This window comes from Stegostoma tigrinum, chromosome 12 (genome assembly GCF_030684315.1).
Source record: "Stegostoma tigrinum isolate sSteTig4 chromosome 12, sSteTig4.hap1, whole genome shotgun sequence".
Lineage (NCBI taxonomy): Eukaryota > Metazoa > Chordata > Chondrichthyes > Orectolobiformes > Stegostomatidae > Stegostoma > Stegostoma tigrinum.
Window position 1 is genome coordinate 72,549,251 of NC_081365.1, and position 13,839 is coordinate 72,563,089.

Below are 13,839 nucleotides of genomic sequence, written 5' to 3' on the forward strand. Positions count from 1 at the left end.
GGAGGCAGAGACAGGTTGGACTGGTTTTGGGATGCAGTGGGGAGAGGGGACGAACTGGGCTGGTTTTGGGATGCGGTGGGGGAAGGGGAGATTTTGAAGCTGGTGAAGTCCACATTGATACCATTGGGCTGCAGGGTTCCCAAGCGGAATATGAGTTGCTGTTCCTGCAACCTTTGGGTGGCATCATTGTGGCACTGCAGGAGGCCCATGTCATCTAAAGAATGGGAGGGGGAGTGGAAATGGTTTGCGACTGGGAGGCGCAGTTGTTTATTGCGAACCGAGCGGAGGTGTTCTGCAAAGTGGTCCCCAAGCCTCCGCTTGGTTTCCCCAATGTAGAGGAAGCCACACTGGGTACAGTGGATGCAGTATACCACATTGGCAGATGTGCAGGTGAACCTCTGCTTAATGTGGAAAGTCATCTTGGGGCCTGGGATAGGGGTGAGGGAGGAGGTGTGGGGGCAAGTGTAGCATTTCCTGCGGTTGCAGGGGAAGGTGCCGGGTGTGGTGGGGTTGGAGGGCAGTGTGGAGCGAACAAGGGAGTCATGGAGAGAGTGCTCTCTCCGGAAAGCAGACAGGGGTGGGGATGGAAAAATGTCTTGGGTGGTGGGGTCGGATTGTAGATGGCGGAAGTGTCGGAGGATCATGCGTTGTATCCAGAGGTTGGTGGGGTGGTGCGTGAGAACGAAGGGGATCCTCTTTGGGCGGTTGTGGCAGGGGCGGGTGTGAAGGATGTGTTGCGGGAAATGCGGTTAAGGGCATTCTCGACCACTGTGGGGGGGAAAGTTGTGGTCCTTGAAGAACTTGGACATCTGGTCTGCAATTTCTGATACCACCTTTGATACAATGGTGGCTGCCCGCTCCTTCCTTAATCTCACTCAATTAAACAACGTAAACATATAACAGGCTGGTAGCAATTTCACTGAAACATCGAAAGGCAGTTTCTTTTTCCAGCAATGGTAAAGAGATTGTAGTGGACTTCATCTAATTAGTCTGTGCATTTGGTTGCCCTAAACTCTAAGTGATGAGTCAGCAGGCACACAGCTTGACCATGTCTGTTGGCAATAACATTCTTGGGTCGATGCTTTGTTACAAGTGAGCCATATCATTGGACAACTGAAAATTGAAAGGCATGCAATAAACAAAGGGGAAGGGTCACCGGACCCAAAACATTAGCAATTCTTTTTCTCCAGATGCTGCCAAAACTGAACTTTTCTAGCAACTTCTGTTTTTGTTCCTGATTTACAATATCTGCAGCTCTTTTTGTTTGTTGCATAGTAAAAACCAGATGTTTGTTTGCTTGTGATTCAGTGAATGCCACAGCACAAAAAGGTCACCTTTAGCCAATAGTGTTTGTGCCTGTTCAATGACCTTGCAAATTGGTTTCACTAGCTACGCTTAATAGTAATTCAGTTTTTCCCCTTATGAAGTTTTAATTAGTTTTGATTAATTATGCTTAAACAGCATCTTCTGGTTATATTTTCTGCTGCCAAACTTCTTCTTCTCATATCAAACTGAATTTACAAAACCTTCCAAATGTTTCCTCTTAACCATATTTGTTTTAAGAACAAACCTATCTATTCTTGGCTCTCTGTGTAACTGAACAGCCTTTCGCTCACTAGTGACGGTTTTAAAAAGACTTGAGGTTGGCGATTAGTAATTCAGCATCCACCGTCAACAATTAGTTTGATGAAGTATGTACATGTATTATAGCTGTGTCATGGTGTTATACTTGAAGCAAATTTTTTGGGGAACACTTACTATGTAAAACTCCTCTTCTACACTGTTCAGAAAACATTCAATAACAATTATAAATAGCAAGGGGAAACAGAATGGACAGTGTTGTCCAAGTTCCTCCAGTAAGACCCAAGTTTGTAGAGACAAAACCTTTTTTAAAAAAAAATGTATTTATAAACAAGGCATATTTAGAATAAAAATAATTGCATTTATAATGTGGTAAAATGTTATAACAATGTATAGATACAAAGTGTATTCTTATGAAACAAATAGTATATTGACATAATTCCATACACAAAATGGTTTCAGACAATTTAAAATATTACTTGGTATGTACAAGTCAGATTTGCAGAATAATCTATGTGTCACTCAGCATGTTTGATATATTTGAACATCAGCATTAATTGTTTATTGAATTCAATTCTTGAATCTTGGAAAAGTACAATAATGTCTCCCTTCATTCTTTTGTATTCTGAAGGAGAAACTGGACTCTCATCAATTCTCGGAAAAATTAGGGGTATGTCAGGTTCCAAACAATCAGTGGTGACAGGGGACACTAGTCAGGGGCACAGACAGACAGTTCTATGGTCAACAGCAAAACATCAGAATGGTGTGTTGCCTCCCTGGTACCAGAGTCAGAGTCAAAGATGTCTTGGAAAGGGTGCGGAATATTCTTATACGGGAGTGTGAAACCAGTAGGATGTCATTGTACGCATTGGTACCACCGTCATAAGGAGAGACATGGATGAGGTTCTGAAGTGAGAATTTAGGAAATCAGGCAGGTTAAAAACTAGGTCTGAGAGGGTAGTGATATCTGGATAACTTCCAGTGCCATGTGCTGGTGACAGTAGCAATAGGAGGATAGAGCAGTTGAATGCATGGCTGAGGAGGACCTGATGCAGGGATTCACATTTTTTTGGGTCATTGGAAGCTGTTCTAGGGCAGAAGTGACCCGTATAAGAAGGACCAGTTGCACCCGGATTGGAAGAGAGCGCGCGAGGCAAGACTGATAAATTAAACTGCATTTATTTCAAGGAAAGGCCTGGATGGGTAAGGCAGATGAACTCAGAGCATGGTTGCGAACATAGGACTGGTATATCATAGTTATTACAGAAACCTGGCTCAGGGAAGGGCAGGATTGACAACTTTAATGTTCCATAATATAAATGCAATAGGAAGGATACAAAAAGGGGGAGGGCAAGAGGGGTGAAAACGGTGTTTTTCGTTGGGTGAAACATTACAGCTGTGCTTCGGGAGGATATTCCTGACCGTATGTCTACTGAAGTTATTTGGGTGGAACTGAAAAATGAGAATGGGATGATTATCTTACTGGGATCATCCTATGGAACACTCGATAGTCAGCAGGAAATTGAGAAGCAAATTTGTAAGGACATCTCATATCTGCAAGAATGATAGGTTCATAATAGTAGGTAATTTAAATTTTCAAACATAGACTGAGTCTGCCGTAGAATTAAGGGCTGAGATGGAGAGGAATTTGTTAAGTGTGCACAGCAAAAGTTTCTTATTCAGCGTGTGGATGAACCTGTTAAAAGGAAGAGCAAAACCTGACCTTCTCTTAGGAAATAAGGCAGGACAAGTGACATATGTCAGTGGGGAAACACACGAGGCTACTGATGAAAGTTCAATCAGTTTTAAAAATAGCTTTGGAAAAGGATAGACCTGATCTAAAAGTTAAAGTTCTACATTAGAGTAAGGCCTACTTTAATGGTAAAAGCAGGAACTTTCAAAGATTTATTGAGAGAGGCTAGTCGTAGGTAAAAGGATGGTTAGAAAGTGGGAAACCAAATCAAAAATGAAATTGAGAGATTCCAGAGGCAGTACGTTCCTGTTAGAGCGAAAGGCAAGGCTGGTAGATGACTAGAGAAATTGAGGCTCTGGCAAGAAAAAGGGGGCACATGGAAGGTGTATGCAGCAAGAATCAAGTGAAATCAGTTTTTGGAAAAAGTGACAAAGATCAACAAAGGCAGAGCAGTGGATGTAGTCTATAGACTTCAGTAAGGCATTCAACAAGGTTCCTCATGGTAGACTGGTTAGCAGGGTTAGATCACATGAAATCTAGGGAGAACTAGCCCTTTGGATACAAAATTATCTTGAAGATAGGAGACAGAGGGTGGTGGTGGAAGGCCCTTTATCAGACTGGAGGTTTGAGACCAACAGTGTTATTTATATAATGATTTGGATGCAAATACGGAAGGAATAGTTGGTAAATTTGCAGATGACACCAGAATTGGTGGTGTAATGGAAAGTGAATGTTATCACAGGGTACATTAGACCTTGATTAAATGGACCAATGAGTGGCAGACAGAGTTTAATTTAGATAAGGGTGAGGTGTTGCATTTTGGTAAGGCTCTTAATAGCAAAGTCCTGGGGAGCAAAGAGACCCGAGGGTGCAGGCTCATAGTTCCTTGAAAGTGGAGTCGCAGGTAGACAGGGTAGTGAAAGTGGTGTTTGGTATGCTTGCCTTTATTGGTTAGTGCATTGACTGTAGGTGGAAATGTCATGTTGAAAACTGTATAGGATATTGGATAGGTATTTTTTGAATACTGCATTCAATTCTGGCCTCCCTGCTAGGGGAAAGATGTGAAACTTGAAAGGGTCCTTGTAAAGATTAACAAGAATGTTGCTGGGACTGGAGGGTTTGAGCTATAGGAGAGGCTGAAATAGGCTTGGGCTAACTTCCCTAGCACATTGGAGGCTGGGGGTTGACTTTATAAAATCATTAGAGGGCATGGATAGGGTGAATAGCCAAGGCATTCTCCCCCCCCCCCCCCCCCCCACCACCCCCAGAGTAGGGGACTCCAAAACTAGAGGGCATGGGTTTAAGGTGAGAGGGCAAAATTTAAAAAGGGACCTGAGGGGCAACGTTTCACACAGACAGTGGTATACGTATGGAATGAACTGCCAGAAGAGGTGGGGGAGGCTAGTACAATTACAAACATTTAAAAAAGGCATCTGGATGGATACATGAATAGGAAGAGTTTATGGCAAATGGGATTAGATTAGTTTAGGATATCTGGCTGGCATGGACAAGTTGGACAGAATGAGGTGTTTCTATGCTATAGAACACTTACAGAATAGCAGTATAGATTCAACTTCTTTGCATCACGCATTTGAATATGTTATTGGCTGTTGTTTTCACTTTGCCCCTAAAGGTCTCTGCTGCAAAGTAGTACAAAAGAGGATCCAAACAGGAATTGATTGCTGCGCCACACTGTGTAACTACCACACATTTCTGGATAAAACAACTGGCTTGGGATATATGTCCCACGTTCAAGTTAATGGCAACGTGGACAGTTCGGAGAATGTGATAGGGCAGAAAACTGGTTAAAAATATAACCATTACAATAATAATCAAGGCGATAGCTTTTCTGAGGGAGCTCATTTTCTGATGATGTTTTGCCTTTGAGATTAGCAAGGCCTTAACAACAAGTGTGTAACAGATGATGATAATAAAGAAGGGAACAATACAACCCACAACCAGGGAAATTAAATTCATCACAAATATTCTATAGTCAACACCATCTTTGAGGTGAAAGCATTTTGTTTCATTATTTTTATTGATGTAACTGCCACCTGTTAGAAAAGGACTGGCTGTGATACCCACAAATATCCATATTGCAACACATACGATTTGAACAGATTTAACACTTCTATACTTTAAAGCATTCATTGGATGTACTATAGCAAAGTAGCGCAATACACTCATGAGAGTCAGAAAGTAGATGCTGCAGTACATGTTGAGGTACAGAGCATACGACATAAATGCACATAAGGAATGTGGAAGGTTCCACTTGCCATTGTTCAAATAATAGTGCACCCGCCAGGGCAAAGTGCAAACAAACAGTAAATCCGATATTGCCAGGTTCACGGTGACAACGCCGATTGCTGTCTTCCTCTTGTATAACTTCAGGAATACATATAAACAGAAGACATTTTCAATAAATCCAAAAATAAACACGATAATATATGTTGGAAGGTAGATGTTAGTTTTGAAGGTGTCATTGTTCTCACATGAGTTTTTTCTCCAGATGCTGGTGTTATTCATGCTCTGCTTTGAGGAATTTGTGAACTTGAATTTTTCTGTAGAAGCAAACTACTACTATTAAGCAATATTAAAAAAAAAAGAGTTTAAACATATTCTCATCGGGTTTATTTTACACTGAGTATAAGAATGCTGGAGCATTGCTCACAACAACATTCTCCTCAAAATTTTCTTTGGCAACTTTTATAGGTTAATCCTGGTGTTATTTTGATGTTTTATGCAAAATTGTGAAGGATGCAGACCTAATTATTAGCTTATTGCTCTTGAAACCTCAGCCCTGATCCATTAATAGACAAAAGGGCAGACTAGACTTCCAATTATGGCTGCTGAGAGTTTCCAGTCTCCACATCTCATTCCAGAATAATTAGTTATTCTGAAAAACCAGAGGCTTGCTGTCCAAAAACTGCAACATGACTGCTGAGAAGTCCAAGTTTCTGTCAGTGGTACTTTTTCTGTGCCTGGATTTTCAACATTTTCCCATTGAAATATTCTCAATGCTCATGCTGCCCTCATTAAATCTTACCTTGGTTTCTCCTCCTTACTCTTCCAGTGCCTCTCATACAGTCATACAGCACTCAAAGAGACCCTTTGATCCCATTCGACTGTGCCGATCAGACATCCTAATCTAACCTTGTCCTATTACCAGCATTTGGCCCATATCTCTCTAATTCCTTCCTATTCACGTACCCATTCGGATGCCTTTTAAATGTTGTAATTGTAGAACGTTTGGCAGCTTGTCCAAACACGCTTAACCTTCAGCGTGAAAAAGTTACCTCAGGTCCTTTTGTAATCTTTCCCCTCTCACATTTGAACTATGTCCTCTATTTTTGAATTCCAACATGTTTGGAAAATGATCGTGATTATTTGCCCAATCCATGCCCCACACGATTTTCTAAATGGCACCTTCAGCCTCTGATGCTCCAGCCTCTCCCTATATCTCAAACCCTCCAGTGCTGGCAACATCCTTGTAAGTCTTTTCTGGACCGTCTCAAGTTTAACAACAACCTTCTTATAAAAGGATGACGAGAATTGTAAGCAGTATTCCAAAAGTGCCTTCACCAATGTCCTGTACAAGCACATGACATCCCAACTCTAGTGCTCAATGTTATAACCAGTGAAGGTAAGGATACCAAAAGCCACCTACACCACCCTGTCTACCTGCGACTCCATTTTCAAGGAAGTGTGCACCTGCACCTCAAGGTCTCTTTGTTTGGCAACACTCCCCAGGACCTTACCACTTACTGTGCAAGTCCTGCCCTGATTTGCCTAACCAAAATGTAACACCTCACACTTATCTAAATTTTTTTAAACACCATTGGCGACCCCTTGGCCTGTTGGCGCATCTGGTCAAGGTCCTGTTGTACTCTGAGAAAATCTTCACTGTCCATGCACCACACATTTTGGTGTCATCTGCAAACTTACTAACCATACACCTGACATTCACATACAAACCATTCATATGAACGACAAAAAGTGGTGGAAGTAGCACCGATCCTTGTGGTACACAACCGATCAGATCTCCAAGCTGAAAACACCCCCCATTTCTCCTCCCCACCCCTGCCACACACTGCCTCCTACTCTCAAGCTAATTTTGCATCCAATGGACCAGCTCCCCTGGATCCCATGTGATCTAACATTACTAACCAGTGTACCATGCAAAACCTTGTCGAACACTGTACTGAAGTTTACATAGGCATCGACCGACCTGCCTTCTTCAATCTATAACATGCACATGCCGGTGTTGGACTGCGTGGACAGATCAGAAATCTCAGTTAGTCAATGTGGTGTTTTATAAATTCCTACTTTCAAATAAAACCAGTCTGACTCCAAACCAAAAATCACAAAAAGACTAAACACAGACTCACACCTAACATGTCACCTCTTCTTTACACTGATAAAACCTTAGTTCTAATGGGACAGGGCTTGAAAGGAATTCGGGGATATACATAAACATATTAATCAATTAAAACTTTCTAACTGATTGAAGATTCAACAGCATCTTGGGTTTGCTTATTACATCCTCAATGTGTGACTCTTTGATCTTTTACTTATAAATTCTGTGTCTGATACTATCGCTCTCACTAACACTTGGAGTAAGACTCCATAAGCTCGGTGTTTTCAAATAAACCTGCTGGACTATAACCTGGTGTCCTGTGATTTCTGACTTTCAGTCTACCTTGACTTCTCTTCAAAAAATAAACTCAAGCAAGTTAGTGGGACATGATTTCCTATACACAAAGCCAGGCTGACTATCCCTAATCAGTCACTGCCTTTCCAAATTCATGTAAATCTTGTTCCTCAGAATCCCCTCCAACAACTTACCCACCATTGACATAAAGCTCACCAGCCTATGGCTCCCTGACTTTTCTTCTCAGCCTCACTTAAAGAATGACACCACACTAACCACCCTGCTGTATCCCCAGCACCTGACTTGTGGCATAAAGTCAGAAGGCACACAACACCAGGTTATAGTCCAACAGGTTCATTTGAAGTCACAAGCTTGCAAAGCACTGCTCCTTTGTCAGGTTAAGCTTCTGAAGCCTCATGGAACGTCCAACTGCCATTGTGACATGAATCAGCTGAATCTCTCCCCACTGGAATGCACAGCCCCCACTCCAATCCAACCTCACCATCAAACTTGCAGGTGGGGGATAAAAGTGTGCAGTGGTGGTATGATATACTGACCTTTACATCAAAGAGGCCAGGCACCAACTCTCTGACACCTCCTCCTACCAGCCCCTCAATTATGATCCCACCCCGATCACCACAACATCACGTCCCAGACCATCAATAACTTCATCACCTCAGGCGACCACCCACCCACAACCTCCAACCTCAGCTTCCCAACCTCTCACTGCCAATTTCTATCTTCATCCCAAAATTCACAAACCTGACTGCCCTGGTTGACCCAATGTCTGCCTGCTCCTGCCCCACTGAACCCATCTCCGCTTACCTTGACTGTTTCTTCCCCCCACCAATCTAGAACCCCGCCCCCACCTAAGTTCACACACTACCCGCATCCTCTACCTCCATGACTTTCAATTCCCTGGCTCCCAACACCTTATCACCACTATGGAACATCCAGTCCCTGTACTTCAGTATCCTCCAATGATGTTCTTATCTACAGAGCTTATCCTTACCCTCAACATTTCCTTTAGTTTGTAGAAAGTGGGAGGACTTAAAGGGGTGGCTATGGGCACCAGTATGGATCTGAACAATGTTTTTTCATAAGATGTGTGGAACAGTCTCTCTTCCACTTATACTGGCACCATCCCTCACCTTTTCCTCTGCTAAATTGATGACAGTGTTGGCACTGCCACATGCTCCCACAAGGAGCTTCAACAGCTCAACTTTACCAACACCTTTCACCCCAACCTCAAATTGACCTGGACCATCTCTGACACCTCCATCCCCTTTCTGGACCTCTCCATCTCCAGTAACCGTCTCAGCACTGGCATCTATTTCAGACCCATCCACTACTTTGACTACATCTCCTGTCACCCACCCTTCTGTAAGAACGTGATCCCTTACTCCCAATTCCTCCACCACATCTAGATAGCGCATTCCACTCCCAAACATTCCAGATTTCTTCCTACTTCAAGGACTGCAACGTTTCCCTCCACTGATTCACAATGACCTCAACCACATCTGCTCTCAAACCCTCTCCCCCCCCCCCAACAAAAGTAAGGACAAACCCCCCTGGTCCTCTCATACTGCCCAACCAACCACTGCATCCAGATCATCATCCACCACTTCCACCACCTGCAATCTGACCCCAAAAAGAGATATTTCCCTCCCCACCCTTATCTGCCTTTCATAAGGACCACTCACACTCCCCACTAACCCCACCACACCGGGCACCTTTCCCTGCAACCACAGGTGATACTACACCTGCCCGTACATCTCCCCTCACCTCCGTCCAAGGTCCCAGATAAACTTTCCAAATCCAACAGGGATTCACCTGCACATCTCCAACCTGATCTACTGTTATCTGTTGCTCCTCATGTGGTCTATTCAGTGAAGCCAAGCGGAGGCTCGGTAACCAATTCGCGGAGCATCTGCGCTCTGCACGCTGTAAATAACACCACCTTCTGGTCACAAACATGTCGATCCTGTGCCTCCTCCAGTGCCACACTGACATCACATGCAAGCTGGAGGATCAACCCCTCATATTCTGCCTCGGGAGCCTGATGGCCTCAACACAGAATTCACCAGTTTAAAAAGCTCCTCAACCCGGGCCTAATCCCATGTCCAACTTTCCTCCTTAACCCACCTCCTGTATAAAGATTTTACAACACATGATTCCATAATTTCCAGTACACTATTGTATTCTACCAATCTTTTTGGCTTATTTATTTCCAAAATGAACCTAACCATGCGTCTGCAAAATAACTGTCAAAGCTACTGAAGATATCTCCAAATACTGATCTTTCCCATCTATCCGCCCGACCCGCCCCAATGACCAATGCCTCGCCCCACCTACCTACCCCAGCCTGAACCCTCCTCCCTCCCCCTTCCCAGTCCCGAAGGGTCCCGACCCGAAACGTCGACTTTCCTGCTCCCCCGATGCTGCCTGATTTCCAGCTCCACATGAATTGAACCCGGCTCAAACATCTGCAATTCTTGCTATTTTTCAAACTGCAATTAGTCACTTTACAATCTTTTAAAAATCAAAATAACTGCGGATGCTGTAAATCAGGAACAAAAACAAAGTTGTTGGAAAAGCTCAGCAGTTCTGGCGGCATCTGCGGAAGTGAGACCGGACCCGAAACGTTAACTGTTTTCTCCTTCACAGATGCTGCCAGACCTCCTGAGCTTTTCCAGCAACATTTTTTGTCACAATCTTTTAAGTTTACTCTAAGTTTGCATTTTGAAATACAACTTGGTATCAAAAATATTAGGTTCAAAAAGGCGCTAAACAAATTTTTCAATACAGGAACCTATTGAAGGGTGGGGTCTGGTGCCTGAGTGTAAATTCGTATGTGTTTCTCCTTTCTCTCGTTCGTTCAACAGAATGCATATACAACGGTTCCCATGACCATTCACCCTGCACCATTAATGACGGTGAAACCCTTCTCCCCTTCCTGTTATCACTAGGTGAACATCCGAATTAAAATTTACTGTGGGCTGGTGAAGAACTATATAGAAGCTCATACTGCAGGTGGTGAAGAACTAGCAAACTATCCCCAGCGACCAGAAACTAGCAATCGCAATTCACAAATGTGAATAGCAGGAAGAATAGCAAGTTCACGTAACTTGTGTGGTACAAACACACATGGGACAGAGGAGCAGAGATCTTGGAGTTCAAACTCAGTAATCACAAAGCTCCATTATAAATTAGCAAGACCATAAAAAACTCATTCGTATAGGTATATAATTGAATTATTGGGGAGTTATGTTAAATCTGCATTCAACCATGATTAGATCACACTTAGTGTCGGCTGCCAATGTTATAAGAATCAATATGCCCACAGAAGATATTGAAGGGAGGATTACGATAACATGACACAGGAATGGGGAAGATGTACAAATCAGACAAGAACTGATAAGCTGGGTCTTTTTTCTCTTTGGGCAAAACAGAAGATCAGTGATCTAGTAGAGGTTATTAATTAAATGTTTTGAAAGTGTGGACAGCTCAGGCTGCCGTGGTGTAATGGTCAGCACACAGAGAGCGTTTCCTCTTACGGGGGTGGGGGGGGGGGGGTGATAAAGGAGAGATTATCACCCCAAGATAATAAAATGTGAGGCTGGATGAACACAGCAGGCCAAGCAGCATCTCAGGAGCACAAAAGCTGACGTTTCGGGCCTAGACCCTTCATCAGAGCCCTCTGATGAAGGGTCCAGGCCCGAAACGTCAGCTTTTGTGCTCCTGAGATGCTGCTTGGCCTGCTGTGTTCATCCAGCCTCACATTTTATTATCTTGGAATTCTCCAGCATCTGCAGTTCCCATTATCTCAGATTATCACCCCAAGATGGTTTCCAAGAATCCGATAGGGAAACTTATTCAAAGAATGATGAAAATTTTAAACTCACTAACACAGGGAAAGGTTGAAGAGAATATCAGACGTAGTCAAGGAGATAAGAACAGTGTGGGAGGAGGAAAAAAAATTACAAATGTGGATTTAGAAAGTGTAGGTGTAGGAAAGGGGCTGGAAGCTCAAGTGGACTAAGAAACACCAGCATGAACTGGCTGGACAGAAATTATTTTTATGTTGTATATCCTATGTACAGTAATTATTTAATGTCCTGTTTTTAACTTTTATTTAGGAAGAATAAGAGGAAAGTTTCCATAGTCTTACCAGACTGTAGGGTTGCTCACAGAAGACACAGACACAGACACACGGGACTGGTGGGGTCTTAACATGAGGGTCATCACACCTCAGAAAATGGGAAAGAGGTTGGGGAGGAGAATCCTTTGTGGGAACCTCAGCCGGTGTGGTAATTGAACTTACACTTTGGCATCATTTTGTGTCACAAACCAGTTATCCAATCGTCACCAGGAATGTTCCTGTTCTTGTTTGAAGCGAATTGTTGCTATTGGCACTACGCCATAAAAGGGACAGGCATTTGACCCATTATAAACCCAAATGTATTTCTAAATACACCATAAATCTGAATGCAGTTCCTTATCAAACTTAGAAGTAGAAATTCAGATATCTTACATCATTTTAAAAGTTAGTTTTGTTCTTCACTGGTTAAGTATTTACTATCTGACACAGCAAAGATCACAACAATTGCTTTATTTACACACAATATTGTCAGAAACTTGACAAGACTCATCTTAAAATGGGGAAACCTGAACATGGGGAAGGCTCAGCGAGAGTGTAAGTGGACGGTCCTACTCAGCCTCAGGCTTTAATAAATTAAACAGCGCGAAAAAAATACCCGAGGATGTTGTCTCATGGCATTTTACAAGAAGAACTCACTCGCACGCCAATTATAAAATGCTTGGACGGTCCCTTGAAGGCTTTTACATGGAATATCCGTGGAGTGAGGAAGCCAGTGAACACTGTTCATTTGTTCTGGGAGTGCAGACAAGAACTCACTAGTGTCCTTTAGGGCAAGAAACTGCCATCCTTACCTGGTCTGACCTAAACGTGACTCCAGACCAACTACAACGTAGTTTGACTCTTAAATGCCTGCTGGGCAATTAGGTGTGGGCAACAAATGGTGGCCTAGCCAATGACGCCCTCACCCTATGAGTTAATTTTTTAAAAAGAAACTACAGAACAACGTCCTCGATTTAGCGTTCACTTCCACTATTGAAGTTAGCAGATTCCAATGTTCCAAACGCAGTTTCACTCTCAATAGCCACGTCGTGGTTAGTCAATATTGACTTCTGCTTTTCCATCTTCATTGCACAAGCAGAAAGCGTCTGTGAACTACACCTAAAACTATAACGTTTGAAGACAAATTTGTGTTTAAAACAAGTTAGACTTGTAGTCAATGGACCCGAGTCCTTTAAAAATAAACAAGAACCAAGCTTTAAAATTCAATAAATCTCCTTTAAGGAAATAAAATTAACTACCATCTTACCTGCCTTTTTTAAAAAAAAGACAGCTTTCAAATTGCGTATCCGAAGTGGTCGTGCAAAGAACTGCACGGAGAAGACTAGCCCACGTAATATTCACCATGGAGTTCCCAGCTTTCTCCAATCAATCGGCAGCTGAGAACTATTGCCTTAGCTTTGCGAAATCGTTTACGGGAGATGTAATGACTTACACTCTGTCTAGGGGGCACAGTAAAAGCCTGTTCCCAGATTTGCAAAAATGGACCGTGCATTGTAGAAGAGGGAAGCTCTTCACCAGCTAGCACAGGCATGAGGGGCTGACTAGCCTCTTTCCGCGTGATGAATTTTATGCAATTTCCATAATTGAGTTGAATTCCATAAAAGAGTTCGTTTCGCCCAGTTGTCAAAAACGGATTTCAACGCCTCGACCTTCAGTACAAAGATTGGCTATTATTGTCTTGACAGAAACTTATGCAAGTTTCGAGCTGCAGGGCTCACAGTTTTCACAATAGTGATTCTAAATATTATCGAC

The 13,839-nt window shown here is 42.9% G+C and overlaps 1 protein-coding gene across 2 annotated transcripts; it reads right to left on the reverse strand.

The window, feature by feature from the left end:
• Positions 1 to 4,554: 4,554 nt before the first annotated feature.
• Positions 4,555 to 13,442, reverse strand: LOC125457312 (cysteinyl leukotriene receptor 1-like). Of its 2 annotated transcripts, none has more exons than XM_059650044.1 (2): positions 13,334 to 13,442; positions 4,555 to 5,835 (listed from the first exon to the last, which is right to left on the reverse strand). In XM_059650044.1, the coding sequence occupies exon 2, from the start codon at positions 5,798 to 5,800 to the stop codon at positions 4,844 to 4,846; it is 957 nt and encodes a 318-aa protein (XP_059506027.1). In that variant the 5' UTR covers positions 5,801 to 5,835; positions 13,334 to 13,442; the 3' UTR covers positions 4,555 to 4,843. The 2 variants fall into 2 exon arrangements, with proteins under 2 accessions (XP_059506027.1, XP_048397324.1); XM_048541367.2 differs by lacking the exon at positions 13,334 to 13,442 and adding an exon at positions 9,711 to 9,792.
• Positions 13,443 to 13,839: the final 397 nt, after the last annotated feature.

Bases quoted from the DNA above. Each gene is read 5' to 3' on its own strand.
- LOC125457312 (XM_059650044.1), bottom strand. From the start codon at position 5,800: ATGAATAACACCAGCATCTGGAGAAAAAACTCATGTGAGAACAATGAC.